General features: G+C 41.3%; 1 protein-coding gene across 1 annotated transcript in view; it reads right to left on the reverse strand.

Moving 5' to 3' along the window:
- Positions 1 to 5,293: 5,293 nt before the first annotated feature.
- The window catches only part of LOC114225222 (aldehyde oxidase 2-like), an 80,544-nt gene continuing 65,534 nt past the window's right edge, over positions 5,294 to 20,303 (reverse strand). Inside the window, 3 exon segments of the mRNA XM_028124739.2 lie at positions 5,294 to 6,729; positions 9,036 to 9,111; positions 19,519 to 19,686. Of these exon segments, the coding sequence (XP_027980540.1) occupies positions 9,058 to 9,111; positions 19,519 to 19,686 (222 nt within the window). The 3' untranslated portion in view covers positions 5,294 to 6,729; positions 9,036 to 9,057.

Here is a 20,303-nt window from a genome sequence, read left to right on the forward strand (position 1 = left end):
TTTTTATTAGTGCTCAGTTAAGAATTCCGTAATGGCTAACCTTGCAAACTCCAGCATGTAAATTATAAAGTTTTTGGTAAAATATTAGCAACATTCAAGACAATGTCTTATGATAAAAGTATTTTGGAACTTTTTTTCATCATTGCTAGGCCAGGTTGAGTTCCCTGTTTTTTATCTATCTGTCTGTCTATCTATCTGTCTACCTACCTATCCATCCATCCATCCATCCATCCATCTACTTATAAGAAGGCTCCACACCCAACATGGGGCTCGAACTCATGACCCTGAGATCAGGTTGCACGCTTTACTGACTGAGCCAACCAAGGGTCCCTCGGTTCCCTATTTTAAATGAAGATTTATTTCATGAATGAAGATATTTTCAGTAATCACTCCCAGTATTCTTCATAACATTTGTGTAGGATTGGGATTCTTTCTTTTTTTTTTTTTAAAGATTTTATTTATTTATTTGACAGAGAGAGACCGCGAGAGAGGGAACACAAGCAGGGGGAGTGGGAGAGAGAGAAGCGGGCTTCCCGCAGAGCAGGGAGCCCGGCTCTGTCCCAGGACCCTGGGATCATGACCTGAGCTGAAGGCAGACGCTCAAGAACTGAGCCACCCAGGCACCCCGGATTGGGATTATTTCTTTTTCAAGTATTTGATAGAATTTATCAGTGAAGCCATATGGGCTTGGGTTTTCCTTTGTGCGAAGATTTTTAATCAATAATTTAGTTCCTTTACTTGTTAGAGATCTGTTCAGATTTCCTGTTTCTTCATGAGTATGCTTTGGTAATATGTGTGTCTCTAGGAATTTGTTATTTTGTCTAAGTTGTCTAATTTGTTGGCATACAGTTGTTCATAAAATTCTCTAATAATCCTCTTAATATCTGTAAAGTTAGTTGTGATGTCTTTTGTTTCATTCCTCATTTGATAATTTGTGTCTCTTCAGAGTCAGTATAGCTAATGGTTTACCAGTTTGGTTGACATTTTCAAGGCAAAAAAATCTTTTGGTTTTATTGATTTTTCTCTATCTTTTGGTTTTGTTTTTTATTTCATTGATTTCCACAGAATACCACCCACCTCCTGTTCTTATTTGAGGTTTAACAGTTTTTTATGAATAGACATGCGTCAATTTGTTGTTGGCCTGTGTTTAATTATTCTACGGTCTTGAAATGGGAGTTTGGGACAATATTGCCCAGTTTTATCATTAGTTTTGCAGAGAGGATTTGCTGACATCTTCATTTTGCCATTGCTGCAAGTTCCCCATTGTATTCTTGGATTTAAAATTTTTGACCTACTTAGATGAAAGATGCTAGATGCAACATGTGAACTTAATATTAGTTTTAACGTTGGTGGTGGAAATAGATACATGTTTCTTTTTCAAGGGCAAGTAACAATAGGTTTTTCTTTCAAAAACTAGGAAGATGCCAAGGCCCTGTTTCAAAAAGCACATTGCTTCCCTTAAAAATGATCTGGGAAAAGTATTTATATTCCTATGCTTTGGATAGAAGATCGTAGAACACCTTATGATTCTGACTTCAATACTGTATCATATATGTATGTTTACAAATACATACACATACTCGTGTACATATGAATGCATGTGTACTCCTACATATATATGAATGTATGTATGTGTGTGTGGCTAGAAATATTTTCATAGGTTCCACAAGATTTTTACAATGAAAAAGTGTTGAGGTGCAGTGAGCTTTCAAATAATTTCATTTTAGATGAAAATGTGTTAAATAGTTGCTACATATCTCATATATATCATTTATTTTTTTTTAAAGATTTTTATTTATCTGTCAGAGAGAGAGAGAGAAACAGCACAAGCAGGGGGAGCGGCAGGCAGAGGGAGAAACAGACTCCCTGCTGAGCAGAGAGCCGGAGTGGGACTCTATCCCAGGACCCTGGGATCATGACCTGAGCTGAAGGCAGACGCTTAACCGACTGAGCCACCCAGGTGTCCCTCATATATACCATTAAAAAAAATTTTTTTTTATTTAAGTAATCTCCAAACCCAAGGTGGAACTTGAACTCATGACCCCAAGATCAAGTTGCTTGTTCTACTGACTGAGCTAACCATGCACCCCTCATATATACCATCGATTTCACTTGCTGTATAGAAGAGTTTTAGTAGTTATTTGACTATTTTTTTTTAAGATTTTATTTATTTATTTGAGAGAGAGTGAGAAACAGAGAGCACGAGAGGGAAGAGGGTCAGAGGGAGAAGCAGACTCCCCGCTGAATCCCGGGACTCCAGGATCATGACCTGAGCCGAAGGCAGTCGCTAAACCAACTGAGCCACCCAGGCGCCCACTAATAGTAAATATTATTAATAGTCAAATAACTGGGTGGTTATTTGTGCAGGTCATATATGTCACATATATGACAAATAGTGCAGGTGGTTGTGGCCTCAGAGGGCTTTATACAGTAAGGCTTGTCCACAACAGAGGTTCTTAGCATTAGGCAAATTGTCATAGGAAGTGCTAATGTGAAAATCTGCAGCAATTCTCTATACCCACTACTTTGAATATTAGTCAAGTTTTAAAATGCACAAATTCCATGAACTTTTAGGACCCAGGTAAAAAGTGTTATGGAATAACATGAAGAACTTTGGTGTCTTATGACATTTTGAGAATCACTTGTCTAGAAAGAACAATATGTAAGCAACAGATTTGTCTTTGAGGAAAGCATTTGCTAAGAACAGTGAGGAAGGTCTCTGCTTTTCCTTGGCAGAAAAGGTAAGAAATGAAATGTTCTAGGACCTTCACTTTTGTTTTATTCAGCACATATCTGCTAAGTACCTACTATGTGCCTGGTGTGCTGTAATAGAGTTCGGAAAACAATAACTTGTGGGTCTTATGACGTGCACTGTCCAGCGAGGGACACAGATGATAGTGACAAGCGCAGTAACACTGTGAACGTACAGATGGAGAGGCCTGCACTGGATGCCACTAGAATGTGGATGAGGGAGTGGCCAGATCTGCAGGGCTGGGAAGGAAGGGGCTCCCAGACGATTCTGAAGAGGAGATAGCTAAAGTGGGACTTGAAGAGAAGAGGTCAGTCAGATGGAGAAGTAGGGGCAAGAAGCAGCATGTGGAAAGGCCTGAGAAGTGGCGATGGCTGCCACCTTCTAGGAGCAGGGAGCAGCTCGGTGTGTCTAGTGTGGAGTGTAGTTTGTACATATGTCTGTGTGTGTTGGGGGAGCAGCAGCGGAGATGAAGTGAGGGTTACTCTGAGAACAACCTAGGCAGATATATTAAGGAGTTTGGTCTTAATCGGTGTTGTTTTCTGTGTACTAATTTACTTTAAAATACTTTAGAAATTTAGTGTAAACGATATGATATATTTAAGCCACTAGACAAGGCAAGGAAGGGTTCTTCCCTAGAATCCATGGCCCAGCTAACACCTTGATTTTGGACTTCTAGCCTCCAGAACTGTGAGAGGATAAATATTTAAGCTATCCAGTTTGTGGGAATTTGTGATGGCAGCTCTAGGAAACTAATAAAATGGGGAAGATATTGCCTAGCAGACAGAATTGAGGGCAGAACTGGAGAAGCAGGCCTTGAGATGCACAGGGACAGGAGCACCTCTGAGGGTCTCACAGCAGAGCTTGTGGACCTGCTCTCCACAGCTGGGCCATCCAGGCAGTCTGTACCAGTGGCCTTTTAACCTCGTGGACCTTACTCAAGAGTCTCACTCTTGGGAGAGACTTAGACCCAGCTTATCCTGTGCCTTGCCCAGCAGCCCTCCTGGAACACATGGCCTGGAGGATGGGAAACTTCCCAAAGGAAAAGACCCCCAAGCAGATAGAAACAACTGGTGACTACCACACAAATTACAGTACAGTCCTTTTTGGAAGAAGAAACCGTCCTGTTGAATGTTACTCTTTTACCCAGTGAGGATGGATAGGTGGTTATAGATGTTGAGAAAGATTATCCGGGCAGCTAGGCACAGAATGGTTTGGAACAAGACCAGTTAGACAGCTGGTGACATCATCTAAAATGAAGTAAAGGGAGTGTGGGAATGTCTGTCCTGCTATGGTGGCTATGCCAAGGAAAGAACATTCTTGTTTTGTATTCAGTGATATCTTAGTATCAACTCATTCAAGGTTGTGTAAGGAGACTGAGAAAATGCCTTTATTTTCTGTCTCCAACTATTTCTGCCTAATTTTTAAACTTCTTTTCAGCATCTTATGAATCAGGAGTGATTTCTTTGTGCTATTTGTCTATACAGTTATATGAGACAGATCAAATGTTAATTTTTACTATTCCGGGGGTGGAGCTGGAGCAGGCTGTTTTTCCTTTCAGGAGAGGAAACCCACTCAGGGAGCCCAGGTTCAGAAAGCAAGAGTACAAATGCCTTCTGTGTGCCCAAGACCCATGGGGAAAACAGGAGGATCCACAGAGCCATGATGAGTGTTAAGGGTTATATTCTTCACTGTTACAGACACCAGGGCGCTGCAGACATGGGGAAAGGGATAGAATTGTCTCGATGGGGAGGGGGGATCAGCACCTCATTCAGTGGGTCCAGCAGGTGTAACATAGGCAGGAACCAGCTGCTCGTCCTGACACCTTAGACTTCCACTACCATCCCAACATTTGGTCACTGTGTCCCATCCATGTGTGGGACCAAGAGTAACTTTAATCTTGACAAGAGTGGAGGGGTCTTCGGGACCAGCTATTCCTGAAGAGGGAAAAAAAAGTAGTAATAAAAATGGTTGGGGCGCCTGGGTGGCTCAGTTGGTTGTGTCCGACTCTGGATTTTGGCTCAGGTCATGATCTCAGGGCTGTGGGTTGGAGCCCCACACCGGCAGGGCTCTGCACTCAGCATGCAGTCTGCTTGGGATTCTCTCTCAAATAAATAAATAAATCTTTTTTCTTTATAGTGGTTATATTTTGTGCTTGTGTGAGAATTGGCTGGATGGGGATGGTATGAGAGTAAGTCCTTGCACTATATACCTTTTTATATTTTTGAACTGTGTGAATGTATTGCTAATTTAAAAAATTTAGTAACTATCCTTTAACGATGCTTAGAGCCCAAAGAACTGGTTTCAAGTATGTGGTTTCAACTGTGCCTTTTTGAAAAAGTATTTGATTGATATCCATGCCATTCAGATTTTAGTGCATCAACTCACACAAGTAATTTTTATATAGACCCCTCTATTTTTGCTGCTTTATAGTTCTCAACTGTGACAAATACAAAACGCCTGGTAACCATCCTTAGCCCCAACAAGACCAAATTTTTACAAAATATGAATTATATTTACCACTGTTTAAAATGATACAGATGATAAAACAAAAATTTCAAATATTTTATTTATTTAACAGAGAGAGAAAAAGAGAGAGCACAAGCAGGGGGAGAGGGACAGAGGGAGAGAGAGGAGCAGACTCCCCTCTGAGCAGGGAGCCCAGTGTGGGGCTCGATCTCAGGACCCCCCCATTATGACTTAACTGACTGAGCCACCCAGGTGCCCCAAAACAAATTTCTTATATTCACATTAGATTACACAGTTAAGGATTTTATTTCTGAGAGCCAAAACTTTTTTTTTTTTTTTTTTTTTACTTTCAGCTTATTTTGCCCTGGCTACTCCCACTAAATTCCCAAGCTCTTCTGCTTATGTGTGCAAAAACCTTGTGTAATTTTTTGTCCTGCCTATGACTTCTCTGTTCTAGTCTCCTTTCTCTTTGTGCTTCAGTCTCACTTCTTCCCTTAAACTTCTGTGGCCCTAGTGAAGCCTCCAAAGTCAGTGGACAGGCCTGTGCACAACCGTATCCCAGTCCCTTCAACCAGATGTGCTCACTGCCTCCAGCGACCTACAGCCTCCCCTACCGCAATCCTGATCTCTGCCTCCACGTCACTCAGTGCTCTCAGATCAGCCCCCTATCGCTCATTCACTTCTGGAGTCCTTGCAGACGGTGGCTTGGTGACTTCATCATGCAAACTCTGGCTGACAGAGTGTCAGTTTACCTCCTGACTTTCTGGTCAAATAAGGCCTAATTCATATTCTCCTCTGATGGCCTCAAAAACTCAGATCAATGGAATTTGGTGGATCCCACATGTTTTAAACTACAACGTTGGGATGATTACAATTTAGAACTCTTTTGCTCTGTGTTACTCCCTTCAATATATGGGAAACTGAACAGGGAAGTATTTCTGAAACTGATACTAGATCAGATATTTTCTATAGACAAAAAACTAAAGGGTTTTATGATAATACATTGAATATGTTTTTACATTGCCTTTTTATCTCCAAATTCCAAAAGAATGTTAACCAGTTGAATAGCTGACCTACATGACTAAAATACCACTCCTTTGCTGTCAAATGCTCATGCACAGACCCACAGCTAATTCACAGTAGGAACAAAACAAAACCTAATCACATATTTATTTACTGAGAAGTGTCTTTCATTATAGGTTTGTAACTTGCATTACTAGTCCAGTTAGATTGGATGGACACAGAAAGAAACAATTTGCTTTTAGAGCAATATTTACATGATATCTTCAGAAACAAATCAAACTTAAACTTGGCTATTGTGTATATTGCAAAATTTGTCTGGTGGCCTCTAGCCTAGAAAGTCTAAGTAAATAATTTATAAATAGTGATTAATCTTTAACCTAATCAGACTTGAATAATGTTTCTAAAGTTTGTGTCTTTTTTCCACCACAGTATAAGAATACCAGTTTGGATTAACAAATCACCTTTTTACTTGTGAAAAACTGAAACACCTGGAAAAAAAAGAAAAGAGAATAATTATAAAAGTGTGCAAATCCCCCAACTTTTGCTTGTAAGGAAAACAATAAATAGTTGAAAAATTGGATTGGTAAAGCTTTATGGATCTGAATAAGCACATTTAGGTAGTTCTTATTCTTCCTTGGCCTCCATGTCTTCATTTATAAAATAAATGAGAAGCTGGATGAGCTCAGAGATTTTCACACATTTTTAGCAGAGGTTTAAAATGTTATGGGAACACACACACACACACATGATTTTAGTGGGGTACAAATTTAATAAGGTCAATGTTTAACACTTGCTTATAAAGCAAATATGTGAGAACAATTATGCTACTTTGAAGAAAGCAAAAATCTGAAATTGCGGGTAAAGGATGACAGTTAAAGACTCAGAATGTAATTTATATCTGCATTTTTTTTTTTAACTGCACAGCATGGAGATAATTCTGACACATAAATAGCTGTAAGTGGTAAAGTAGCAAAAGAGATTTTTTTTTGGTTTGGCTTTGATTTTTGGTTTTTAAATTTCTCTTGCACTCTGAGGATGTTCTTTATTTTGAAGTTTGTACAAAAACTTGACAACCCAGTTCATTCACTGGTTGTCTCCAATTTGTTAAAGTTTGGCACTTAGTGTATCTGAGTGTGTGTGTGTGTGTGTGTGTGTGTGTGTGTGTGTGTGTGGCTTTCCTTGATTGAGTACTAGTGTCAGGCACAATGCTGTGCACTTTACAAACCTTGTTTTATACAGGGATTAGAGTGAATTTGCCAGCATATCCACATTTAATTTTAATACTCGGAAAGAGAGAGGTAGGGAGAGAGAATAATTAAAGAGCTAACTATTCTGCCCTCTATACGTGGGTGTATGTTTTTTAATTACTATTTTATAATAATTTAAAATATAATTTTAAATGTTGACTATTTTGATTTTTGTTGTTACTGTGAAAGGAGAAACAAAAATCTCATCAATTATTTAGTCTGATTTAGCAAAACTACCAATGCAAGTTCTTATGTGACAAAGCACAATGGAATTAAACATATCTGTTAATACACATAGGTTGTTTTAGACATTTAATTGGAAAATTAGAGTTTGAAGAAAAAAAAATTTTTCTCTGAATCTATGATGTAGTTCTCAACTCTGCTTTCATTTTCAACATTAAAAATTGTTGCCCAGTAAGTGTGCACAAAACAGTTTAATTTTCCAACAATGCAATTTTCCAACAATTTTCCAATGTTTCTTTTTGTCAGCATACATTTCCCAGGCAGTTTTGGTGGTCATGCTCCAAAGCCTTCAGTGCTCTGTGTTTTGTGTTAAGCTGCACTATAAAATTGTAGGGGTTGAACTCAACAAATACAACTAGATACCTCTTTTAAATAGCACTAATTAATTACAAATGTGGGAAGCAATAGATTTTAGTTTGGTGTTTTGCACTCAAGATATAAGTGATTCTCAAAAGAATCAGGGAATAGGATCTTTAAAATATCTTAATCCAGAGCTTTCTCATTTTATTTTATTTATTTATTTTAAAGATTTTACTTATTTATTTGTCAGAGAGAAAGACAGAGAACACAAGCAGGGGGAGGGGCAGGCAGGGGAGAAGCAGGCTCCCCACCGAGCAGGGAGCCCGATGTGGGGCTCCATCCCAGGACCCTGGGATCATGACCTGAGCTGAAGGCAGACGCTTCACCGACTGAGCCACCCAGGCATCCCAGCTTTCTCATTTATTTTAAGAGGAAAAGGAAAAACTGGGACGCCTGGTTGGCTTAGTCGATGGAGCATGTGACTCTTGATCTCAGAGTTGTGAGTTCGAGCCCCATGTTGGGTATAGAGATTACCTAAAAATAAAATCTTTAAAAAAGAAAAGAGAAGAAAATGAAAAGAAAAATTGCTATGTTTTTCTTGGATAAAATACCTTGACTTTCCTTGTCAGCATCCAAAGCCATGCATGTTTAGTGTTAAAAAATTAAATGTTGGATAAGATTTAAAAATGAAACTAGAGGAGCTCCTGGGTGGCTCAGTTTTAAAGGTCCGCCTTTGGCTCAGGTCGTGATCCCAGGGTCCTGGGCGGCAGGATGCCCTGCTCATCAGGGAGCCTGCTTCTCCCTCTCCCTGTGCCCCTCCCCTTGCTCCTCCTCTCCCTCTCTCTCTCTCTGTCTGACTCAAATGAATAAAGAATCTTTAAAAAAAAAGAAACTAGATTTACACATTTGTGCAATCCTAAACTTCCTTAGAACAGTTTGAAAGCTACTGGCCTGGCTGATGTTTTTTCTTTCTGAGTAATTATCCTTCAGCTTAATAATCTTACCTTTTAGGAAATGACAGCAATGTTACGCTATAGGGATAGACCAAGGTTTAAATGTCTTTGGGTCATCTCTTGGGATCTAAGAAAGAAAGCAAATAAAATACTTAATGTCATAATGCCATTGCAATATCTCATCAGAAAAACTATCTCGAATCTGTAGGTTTTGAAAATTTTTCTTTCTTTTTTTTAAGATTTTATTTATTTGACAGAGAGAGACACAGTGAGCGAGGGAACACAAGCAGGGGGAGTGGCAGAGGGAGAAGCAGGCTTCCCGCGGAGGAGGGAGCCCGATGCGGGGCTCCATCCCAGGACCCTGGGATCATGACCTGAGCCGAAGGCAGACGCTTAATGACTGAGCCACCCAGGCAACACTTGAAAAATTTTCTGAGAGGAGGAGTCAGGATTTTCCTGAGGAATGGGATGGTACCATTCCTCTCATGACAACTCTGAAGTCACAGTGATTCCGTGTTGTGATCTCTGCTATACTTAAATTTTGCTTAAGAGGGCACTTTGATTACTTACCTATCTTCTTTGCTTCCCAGATGTGAATTCCAAAGAGAATGATACATCTTATTTGGGAGAGAGAGATTGCACACAAGTGGGGGCAGGTGGGGGAGGGGCAGCAGGCAGAGGGAGAAGCAGGCTTCCCGCAGAGCAGGGAGGCCGAAGCGGGGCTCGATCCCAGGACCCTGAGATCATGACCTGAGTCGAAGGCAGACGCTTAACGACGGAGCCACCCAGGCGCCCCTGAGAATGATATGTCTTGGGAAGATGTTTGGGGGAGGATAGTGGGAAGGGGAGAGTGGTTAGGCTGAGAGTTGTTTGCGTTGGAGCCTACAGACTTGGTCTCCTCTGCACTGATCTGAGAACAGCCCCATCTACACCTTTAGCCAAATGATTTGTGTGGAACAGCGCCCTTGCTAATTAACCCCCAGGCTTATTCTACTATCCTGGGCTACAGGCCCCAAGATTTTGACTTGTTTATCCTTCTTCCTTGTGCTCCTCAATTCCCGTGTCTTCTGCTGGGAACTCCCCCCTAAGGTCTGGCAGGAAGCAGATATTCCTCCCCTCTGCTGTTGTCCTGTTTTTGTTTGGAGAGTTGACTTTTAGTTACAAAAGTGTTAAAAACAAGAACAAACTTCCCATAAGTAATGGAAAGTTATGAAGATCCCAAAAAGCATTTCTCCTAATATTTCTTTCACAGAAATACAAAAAGGAGGCAACAAAAACAAACAAAAAAACCCTCAAATTCTAACCTGTTATCTTTACAAATTCTGTTCTGTTTGCTCTTAGTCTGTATTGAAATGTAAATGGGGGCTAGGTTTGCCTTTCTCAAAGGGCCTTTCCGTATTCTCTACTTAACTGGGGCTTGGGGAGTTGCTTGGCTATCTCATTTAGAATCATCCTGTTGCACCTGGGCTGGGCTAGACTCGGACAAAGCGCTTCAGTCTAGTCTAAGGTGGTTTTAGGTCAGCTCCTCTGCTAAATGGAATGGAATTTTTAGTCTTTTCCAAAACCTGCTTCTAATTCTTTTCACCAGACCTAGGCCCCCAGGTGCCCCTCTGCTTTGGAACACAGATCAATTGTCATTCCTGGCCTTCTTGAGTCTCACCAACTCCTTAGCTTTTGGAGTGAGGACCTAACTCTTGTTTTGGTCTCAAAGGCCCCACCTCTGGGACTTAAGCTGCTCTTCATTGGCTTTGGGTAATCTTCCCTTTATCTTCTTTGCTTGGTGCCATCATCCCCTTCCTTCTCCATTCTATCTCTCCCTGTTGGTTCTCAACAATTAAGGCAATAGTCACTATGACTGTCAAGACCAATTCTGCTTTTCATTAACTCTCAGCTTCTGAGCTATATCTGGCCCAATCTCATTGGTCTCAAGGTCTAGTGACAATGCGTAGTTGCCATCTTTATCATCATCACTGTGCAGTAAAGGAGTAAGTCAGCAGGCCTGGGTTGTCCAAACTCTGCACGTTCCAAAAAAAGTTTTAGCCCCAGACCAGCTCCTGAGAGGTAACACCAAAGCCCTTGAAATCCCACCTGATAAGATGTCTTTGTTTACCTGGGGCCTTGAGACATGTGGTATCATTTAACCTCAGGAAGGTCTGGACACTGAGTAACTAAGGTCAGATGCAGACAACTTATGCTTACTTGGCTGATCTCTAATAAAAACTCTGGATACCAAGGCTCAGGTAAGCTTCTCCGGTTGGCAATACCTTGTATATCTTCTCATACATCATTGCTGGGAGAATTAGGTGTTGTCTATGTGACTCCACTGGGAGAGGACAAATGGAAGCTGGTGCCTGGTCTGTCCTGGACCCTGCCCTATGTTCCTTTTTCCTTTGCTGATGTTAACCTGTATCTTTTCACTGTAATAAACCATAACCATGAATATACCAGCTTTTCTCAGTTCTGTGAGTCCGTCTAGCAAATCATTAAATCTGAAGGTGGTCTCGTGGACTTTTGACTGAATCATCTTCATTATCATCATCATCCTCATCCTCACCTTCAGTGTGTATTGACCACTTCCTACATGTGACAACTGTGAAAATGCTATTCATGCATTATCGTAATCCTTACAACAATGCTGTAAAGTAATTAGAATTATTCTCTCCACAGACCTCTCCCCTCATTTTATAGATAAGGAAACCAAATGATCAGAGAAGTTATATAAATCACCAAAGGTAAGGCTAGGATTCTAACCCACATCCTTCTGACTCCAGCACCCGTGTCTTAACCACTAAGTACATTGGAACTCCTGTCCATTGCTAGTTAAAAGGCTGCCTCCTTCCTGTGTCACATTCTGCATTGCTTGTTTCTCTCTTCATCTGAGGAATGCCTCCAGCTTTGCCCTGTTCCTTTTTAGGTGCTCTCCCTACCTCTCTTCTTCCTCTGCTTCTCTCAACTAGAGGAGTTACCTTCCAGAGACCAGGTAGGAGAGCTTTCAGATACAAAAATATACATTCAGTAACAGTGTCAGATAATCACCCTTCAGTAGTAAGAAAGGCCACTGTGTCAAGTGTCACCAAGCATGGCAGGGAACAGATTTGGCCCCTGCACCCTGGGACAAGAATGTTCAACATGGAACCAGTTTCCCAGCCTGTTCGAGTGCCGGTAAAATGTCTTCCCAGATAGCATGAGAGGCTGGGAGGAGAACGTGATGAAGAACTAGAGGGCATGTGCCTGTCTGAGCGTGTGTGCATGTGCATGTGAGTAATGTTTGTGTGTCTGTGTGTGTGTGTGTGTGTGCAGAAGGGTAGACAGCATTCTGAGGAAGGCACCATGGGAGCCTCCACTGCGAGTCATCTCCTGAGTGTGCGTTTGTGTCTGCGCTCCAGCTCGCAGAACCCATGGGGCTGAGGTGTGTCTGTGCTAGTTTTAAGGCCTTGCCAAGTATCTGTGGCTTAGCTTTAGCAGGACAGGATGTAGAATGCCTGTTTCTACATGTGATGGGGGTAGGTTCCAACACTACAAAGAAATAGAACACAATCTTGTAGGACTGGCGGTACATGTCCCTCTGTTCAGAGAAATGCAAGGTGGCACACAGGATATGTGGTTGAGGACTAGTGTTTGGGGGCAAACCAGCTGATGGGAGTGTAGGCAAACCGGGCTGCTCACAGTGCAGGAAATGTTCCTGTGTCTCTCCTTCATCTGGTAGGAAGGGCTCCCTTTACTAAACTGAACAGGTGGCACTTTTAATGCTGCCAACTCTCACTGAGTCTGGGCATCTAGAAATGCAAAAGAAGCAGGAAGGGAAAACGAAGCATGGGGGTGGCAAGGTGCTAGTGATGTAGAGGGAAGGAAGCAGGTGGAAGGAGGCTGCATCAGGGTTTGTAGAGTGGGGAGGGTAAAGGCCTTCAGAAACCAGACACCCAGCAACTGTACAGAATAACAGGGCAGGGCAGGCATGGCCATCAGAACTAGGTACCGGTCTAGAATGGAAGGACTGGTTCCCATGAAGTTACTCTAAAGTCAGGCCTCCGCCTAACACATGACATACCCACTCATTGTGGTTGCAAGTATTCCTTATGAGTCAGCATGATAAAGCTGCCCCTTCAAAATGTGGGGTGAACTGAAACCTGTTTACATACTTGTTTCGAAGCTAAGTGTCTGATTTTAGCTTCCAGGAGATGGAAACTGAATCTGCTCCTTGACTTTACATGGCTTCCCACGGTGGCAGCCCCTACACACCACGGTGTTGTAGCTACTTTAATAAATACTTAAATACTTTTTGCTGCTAGTGATAACAAGGTTTTTGTATTTGTCCTACTGCCAAATTCTTTAAGGCAGGATTTTTCTAATTTTTAAGGCTGTGGAGCTCTTCTTGTCTCTGAATCCTAAAGATTTTTTTTTTGGATGAAATCACTGTTTCTAAGGAAAAGTTCTAACTTGAAAGTATTAATTAGGTATTTTCTGTATATCTTTAAGAGAAATTTCCTTTTTTTTCCCTTGTGGAATTTTAAGTGACTCTACAAAACACATTTTCCAAGAAATACATTTTTCTTTCTTGCATCACCAGAAAGGCGAATATATACAGATGATGTTTCTGGCTGGGTCTGGCTGAGCCAGGCTGCTCTGCTGGGCTCTGAACAGAACCTACCACCAGCAACACTGTTCTGACCAGGAGTTAAGCACCTAGGAAAGGGCCCATGGATAAAAACAATAATCAACAACTTTGATCAAGGTAACCAAAGCCACAGATGTAAACAATCTTTGATATAGTAAATGATTGTTCAAAGAGAAGAATTTTTTTTTTTGGCCTGATTTTTGGTGAAGCTTAGAACTAATTATCTGTGAAAATGAGGCTGCTAGTCTTAAGGGTTGTTTTTTTCAGCCCTTAGCAGGTCAGCTTGATTTAATGTGGAAATTCTTTTTAAGCCCTTTGGAAGAGGCATATTTTGAAGAAAGTCATTAGTAGTTATGGGTATTTGGTGGAAACTTCACTTTAATATTTACAGAGTGACTTGTATTTACACAATATTCTTACATGCATTATTTTATTTAATTCCAAAGGACAAAATGAGGGTTTGACCGTCATTTCTATTTAAGAAATAGATATAGGCAGGCTGTTATTTACCTTATGTAATAACCTCCTCAGGTTATTACAAGAGGAGGTTTTAGACTTTCCAAGGCTCACGTTCTGGTACACAGACCTTCTGAATCTCTTGCCTTCTTATGTGTCAGAACAAATTGTGTTTTGACAACAGAATTCAAAGGCCAAATATACTAGGAGTGTTAATATCTGTTTCTCAAAAAAGTTTGTTTTGGTTTTTGTTTTTTTGCATAGTACAGTTTTATATGCCAGAGTGGATCATTATATACAGTTGACCCTTGAACAATTTTGGGGGCTGGGATGCTGACCCCCCGTGAAGGTGAAAATCCACTTATAATTTTGACTCCCCCAAAACTTAAGTACTAATAGCCTACTGTTGACTGAAATGAACTGTTACTGATAAAAGAGTTGATTAACACATATGTATTATATACTGTATTCTTATTATAAAGTAAGAGACAAGAAGAGGTTATAAAGAAAATCTTAAGGAAGAGAAAATACATTTACAGCGCTGTACTGTATTAATCTGGGTATAAGTGGACTTGCACAGTTCAAACCTGTGTTGTTCAAGGGTAGACTGTATTTCGGTTAAAATACCATGTTGTTGTTTGATTAAATGTAAATCTGATAGGCTCAGATTTGTTCTAAGATGCTTTAAAGAGACTGGTCTGTGTGAGGAGCCAGGCTATGAGGACTTTAGGAGGCCTGCCGTGTGAACAAATCGTAATTTCTAAAGAACTGAAGATATAGACCTGGATTGTGATAGACGCTAGTTGCAACGGAAGCTGGAATAAGGATTATTCAGGTTTCACCCTCCTGATGTAGAGATAAGTAAGTCACAAATTTTATTTTTATTTATTTATAAATTAACTAATTATTTTAGAGAGAGAGAGAGAGCAAGTGTGGGAGGGGCAGAGGGAAAGGGAGAGGGAGAATCTTAAGCAGGCTCCACACTCAGCACAGAGCTTGATGCGGGGCTTGACCTCACCACCCTGAAACTGTGAGCTAAGCTGAAATCAAGAGTTGGATGCTTAATCGACTGAGTCATCCAGGCACCCCACATGTTTTTATTTCTGATATCTTTATGCCAGGAAGAACAACAACTGCAGCCTTTTAGTTACAAGTTTTTTCTACCAATATCAGAGACTTACAAGGTAAGGCCATTTTTGAGGGCTACTTGGTCCCATGCTACTTTGAATCCAATGAAACTGCCACAGGGCTTTTGCATTAATTATTCTCTAACCATATCATTACCAGCTTTATGCTTGCTCCCTCACTTCACTCAGGCCTCAGCTCAAATGTCAATGCCCTAGAGAAAATTTCTCTAATAAACCATCAAAAATTATCTAAAATAATCTCTCCATCACATTCTAGTCCCCGATTTTTCTATTTTGCTTCATAGTATTTATCACCACCTGAAATTATATTGTGTGTTTGTTTACTTGTTTACTGTTTGGTTTCCCCAGTAGAATGTAAGCTCCATGTGGGCAGGGATTGACTGGCTCACTGTTTCTTTAGTTCCCCAGCAGTGTCTGGTGCAGGGAAAAATTAATGATTGATTGCATGATGAATGATCAAAGCTGGGGCCAAATCTATGACCTCTTTGACTTTAAGAAAAGGTTAAGGCTAAGTTAGAAAAGTTCTGTTCTATTAATTCACAGGCATAACCCAGAGTCAGCTGAGCACTTACAATTCATGGTAATTATTTGTCTTTCTCCCCTGCTACACCGTAAACAACTTGCGAGCAGGTACCTGTGAGTCTGGTTCACCAGTATACTCCCAGTACCTCAAAATATGCAAAAAGGAAAGTATTGAATTGATTTCTTGAATTTGATTAAAAATATGAAAGGTGAGTGGGATTAGCCTGGGAAAAGGATGAAGATGGTTCCTAGCAGAAGGCAGGGCTTGGTGGAGGCCTCTGTCCTTGACAAGAGGAGCAGCCAGGAGGCGGCAAGCATGGAGAGAGAAGGCAGGGTAGGGTACCATGCATAGCTGGAGAAGTGGGTGAGGATGGTCATGCCGGACCTGCAGGTTTATAGGTTTGGCAGGGCAAGTTAAAAAGTTACATCTTTATCTGAAGAGCAATGGGAACCTTCTCACCTCCGTACATGCTAGAGTGCCATGATCATATTTGTCACACCCCAACTTTCTGGCTGCACTAGGTATAGGAAGGCCAGCGAAGAGGCTGCTTCAACCCAGGCTAGAGAGATGGAAGGTAGACTTCGGGTTTCTAGAAAGTAAGCTGCACAAATGGAGAGGCTGCTCTCTGTTTCATTCACTTCTGACTTGCCAGCCCCCAGAACAATGTCTGGCACCTGCTTTGTGGTATAATACGGATGGAGGAGTATTGCCATGTCCTGTGACAGGAAGTAGCAGAATCTACATTTCGTGTGTTTCTGGTCCTCTTTGTTAAACCAAGAGTCAGGACTTCCTCCTCTCTGCTTCCCTTGGGAGGCCCCACTGAAGGCTGGTTTCTGGTTATCCTTTTGCTGTGGGTGTCTGGAGGTCAGAACAGAGAAACTCTTGAATCCCTGAAGTACTGTCAAGAATTTGAAGAAGCCCATACTCTCATCATGAAGTCACTCCCAATTATACTGATCAAATCTTTTTAAACATTTATATCAGGGATATCTCAATTTTGGAAAATGAGTATGTAAATAAATTGTACATAAAAATAGTTATGACTTAAAAGATGATTACAAGTGTGTGTGAATGTATATAAATACCAAATTTTTAAAAAAAGATTTTATTTATTTATTTGTCAGAGAGAGAGAGAGCATAAGCAGGGGGAGTGGCCAGCAGAGGGAGAAGCAGGCTCCCTGCCTGAGCAGGGAGCCCAGTGTGGGACTGGATCCCAGGATCCTGGGATCATGACCTGAGCAGAAGGTAGACACTTAACCAGCTGAGCCACCCAGGTGTGCCTAAATACCAAAATTTTTATGATTATTTCTGATTAGTGGGAGTATGGCTGATTTTAACTTTCATCTTATTCTTTGCAATATTTTTCTTACTTTTCCATAATGGACATGTGTTACTTTTATGAAGATAAAAAGTAATACATGTTACTAAAATGAGGTTTATATATCAAATCTAGATTATAACATGAGGTGCTATTTAGGCGTGTTTTAGAAAATGTGAAGGGACGCCTGGGTGGCTCAGTCAGTTAAGTGTCCGCCTCCAGCTCAGGTCATGATCCCAGGGCCCTGGGATCGAGCCCCGCATCGGGCCCCCTGTTCAGTGAGGTATCGGCTTCTCCCTCTCCCTCTGCCCCTCCCACTGGCTCACAGTCTCTCACTCGTGCTCTTTTGCGAGAGTCACTCACGCTCTCTTGCTCTCAAATAAATAAATAAAATCTTTAAAAAATAAAATAAAATATAAAAAAAAGAAAATGTGAAGTTACTTTTACATTGACCCTGAGCATTTGATTGGTGGGTATACGAATTAGTACATGATTTATATCCACAAAGACATATTAAATTAGTCTTACCAAAAAACCATCAGACTTGGAAGAAAATACGGCCCCTTCCCAGGGGCAAGGTACCTGGCAGGCTGAGTCCCAAATAGTAATTGAAATCCAAGTGATTCACTTCTTACCATTGCATGTGACAGACTGACTTTGCCAGATAACCCAACTATTAATAATGGCCTAAAAATTTGGAAATGAAGGAATTCATTTTCTGAGAGCCAGACCATTTGAAGACTGACAAAGTTAAACATGGGCAAGAAAGGAAAATTAGAACCTGCTGCTGCATGTTTTTAATTTTGCCAATCTGCCGCATTTTGGGAAAGGATATTTATGACTGCAAAAGAAGACTGAGAACAGTTTTTGAAAGGTTGGGAGTGCTTATGCATTGGGGTAGAGATCAAGCAATTCTGCAGTTACCTGTGTGACCACTGTTGCTGGGAGGAGATGGACAGGGCCCTCTAGGCCCAACTCAGTCCTGGGAAGGGGTCCCTGCAGTGGAGGAGTGCTGGTTCCCTGACCGCGGCCAACTGAGCAGGACTGACCTGAGGTAGGTGATCGTAAACCTTCTGTGGACAGCACAGTCAGGTGAGGGGCCGCCTGGGAGGGCAGAGCTGTTGCTGGGACCCTTGGTGGGAAAGAGGGGGTGGTTGGTATGACTGGAGAACAAGCAGTGTTGAGTCAGGTTTGGAGATGGGAAGAGGGCTGGATCATGTAAGGGAAGGAAATGTGCCATGATGACATTTCCCTTTGAGCAGTATTCCCAAATCCTGGGTCACATTATTCTTTCACTCTATGGCTGGATGTTTTGGAGAGGTCATTTAAGTATTTAGGCTTCTTTCAGTATAGATCTGAAAACACAAATTTCCTTTAAGAGGTAGAGAATCAATTCTTTTCTCTCTAAGAGGCAATATACTATACTGGAGCCAGATGGTCTGGGTTTGAATCTTGACTTTGGGCCAAGTTTCCTCAATAGTAAAATGAAGAAAATAATACCAGTTACCTGACAGAGTTAGAGTAGTGACTCATGAGATAATCTGTGTAAAATATCTAGGACGGTGCTCAATCAACGCTACCGAGTGTTAATGTATATATTAGCATGCTATGAGGAAACGGGCACAGGCAGACTCAGTGACCTCCCCGAGGTGGTGACACTACAGCATTCAGCAGGCTGGGATTGCTGCGTGCATGGGCATCTAGCAGGTGACTCCCAGTCATCCCTCTCCTGGGCTGGGGGGCATTGTCATGAAGTGGAAAAGTGGCAGCTGATAATAAGATCCCGTTCTTCTCAAGGAAAGGTAGATTGTGTACTCTGTGTTTGTATTGGGAACACGGACAGTATATTATCAAATATAGCTACATGATACATGGATTATTTTCTGTGTTTGTTTTTCTTGAAGAGTAGGTTAGGTAGGATAGAGGGAGAAAAATAAAATGGTTCAGTGAAATCATCCAGTTGTTTCATATTTAGCTATTAGTTTTTGAAGCATGATAAATCATCCTACTTCAGGGTTGCTGAGACAATCAAATTAAATAACAGATGTAGAAATGCTTTTTAAAAATTTAGAATTGCTACAGATACACAAGGTATTTGTGTGATTTATTTTTAGCCTCTTAATACTTTGTTTTTTTTATTAAAAGATTTTATTTATTTATTTATTTGACAGAGAGATAGAGAGTCCAAGTAGGCAGAGAGGCAGGCAGAGGCAGAGGGAGAAGCAGGCTCTCCGCTGAGCAGGAAGCCCGATGTGGGGTTCGATCCCAAGACGCTGGGATCATGACCTGAGCCGAAGGCAGACGCTTAACCAACTGAGCCACCCAGGCATCCCGCCTCTTAATACTTTGATAAGCTTCCATTTTATAATTTGACCTTGTAATTTGATCAGATTAGGTTATGAATTTACCTTAGAGGTCTAAGAAACAAGAGATAGAAAAGCCACTTTTTAGGAAAATAATCAATAATTCCATACCATCTCTGTGAACCGATCTGCACAAGCCATTCGAACCCATTCTGGCGTTGCTGGGCTCCTCACTGTGAAGTCCTCAGCTATGTCTCTTTCCCTGCGTGCCGCGGCCACCGCGTCAGTGATGGCAAAGAACACAGATGAGCCCAGGAACATCCCGGACTCCCCCAGGCCCTGCAAAAAAACACATTTGTTTTAGAATCTTCTATACTAGATTACAAGCTACTATATTTCAGGACCCAGGTCTTTATTCACCATTGTATCCCTAACTCCTAGCACAGTGTCTTGCTCACAATAATTTGTTCAGTAACTTATTGACTGAATGAAGCTTGAGTACTCTTAAAAATTGCAACACCACGTGAACTTCCCATATCTGTAATGCCATCTAGGTTAAATCTTTGTTCTATAGGAAAGGTGGATGCACACGCACATGTGTGCATGTGTGTGTGTGTTGGGGGGGCATCCTATTATTTATTTATTTATTTATTTATTTATTTAAGATTTTACTTATTTATTCATGAGAGACAGAGATAGAGAAGGAGGGAGCAGAGGGAGAAGCAGGCTGCCTGCAGAGCAGGGAGCCCGATGTAGGACTCAATTCCAGGACCCTGGGATCATGAACTGAAGACACTTACCTGACTGAGCCACCCAGGCACCCTGTGTGATATCCTACTTAGGGAAGCACATTCAATGGTTAACTTCATAAGCAGAGAGAAAAATGCCTCGTTATGACTCCAGCATCAGGGGAGGTAGGGTACTCTAAAACAGTACAGACTTGGGTACCAGATGAT

This window comes from Eumetopias jubatus, unplaced genomic scaffold (genome assembly GCF_037043125.1).
Source record: "Eumetopias jubatus isolate StellerSeaLion01/CBP00866 unplaced genomic scaffold, mEumJub1_p1.0 scaffold_3, whole genome shotgun sequence".
Taxonomy (NCBI): Eukaryota; Metazoa; Chordata; class Mammalia; order Carnivora; family Otariidae; genus Eumetopias; species Eumetopias jubatus.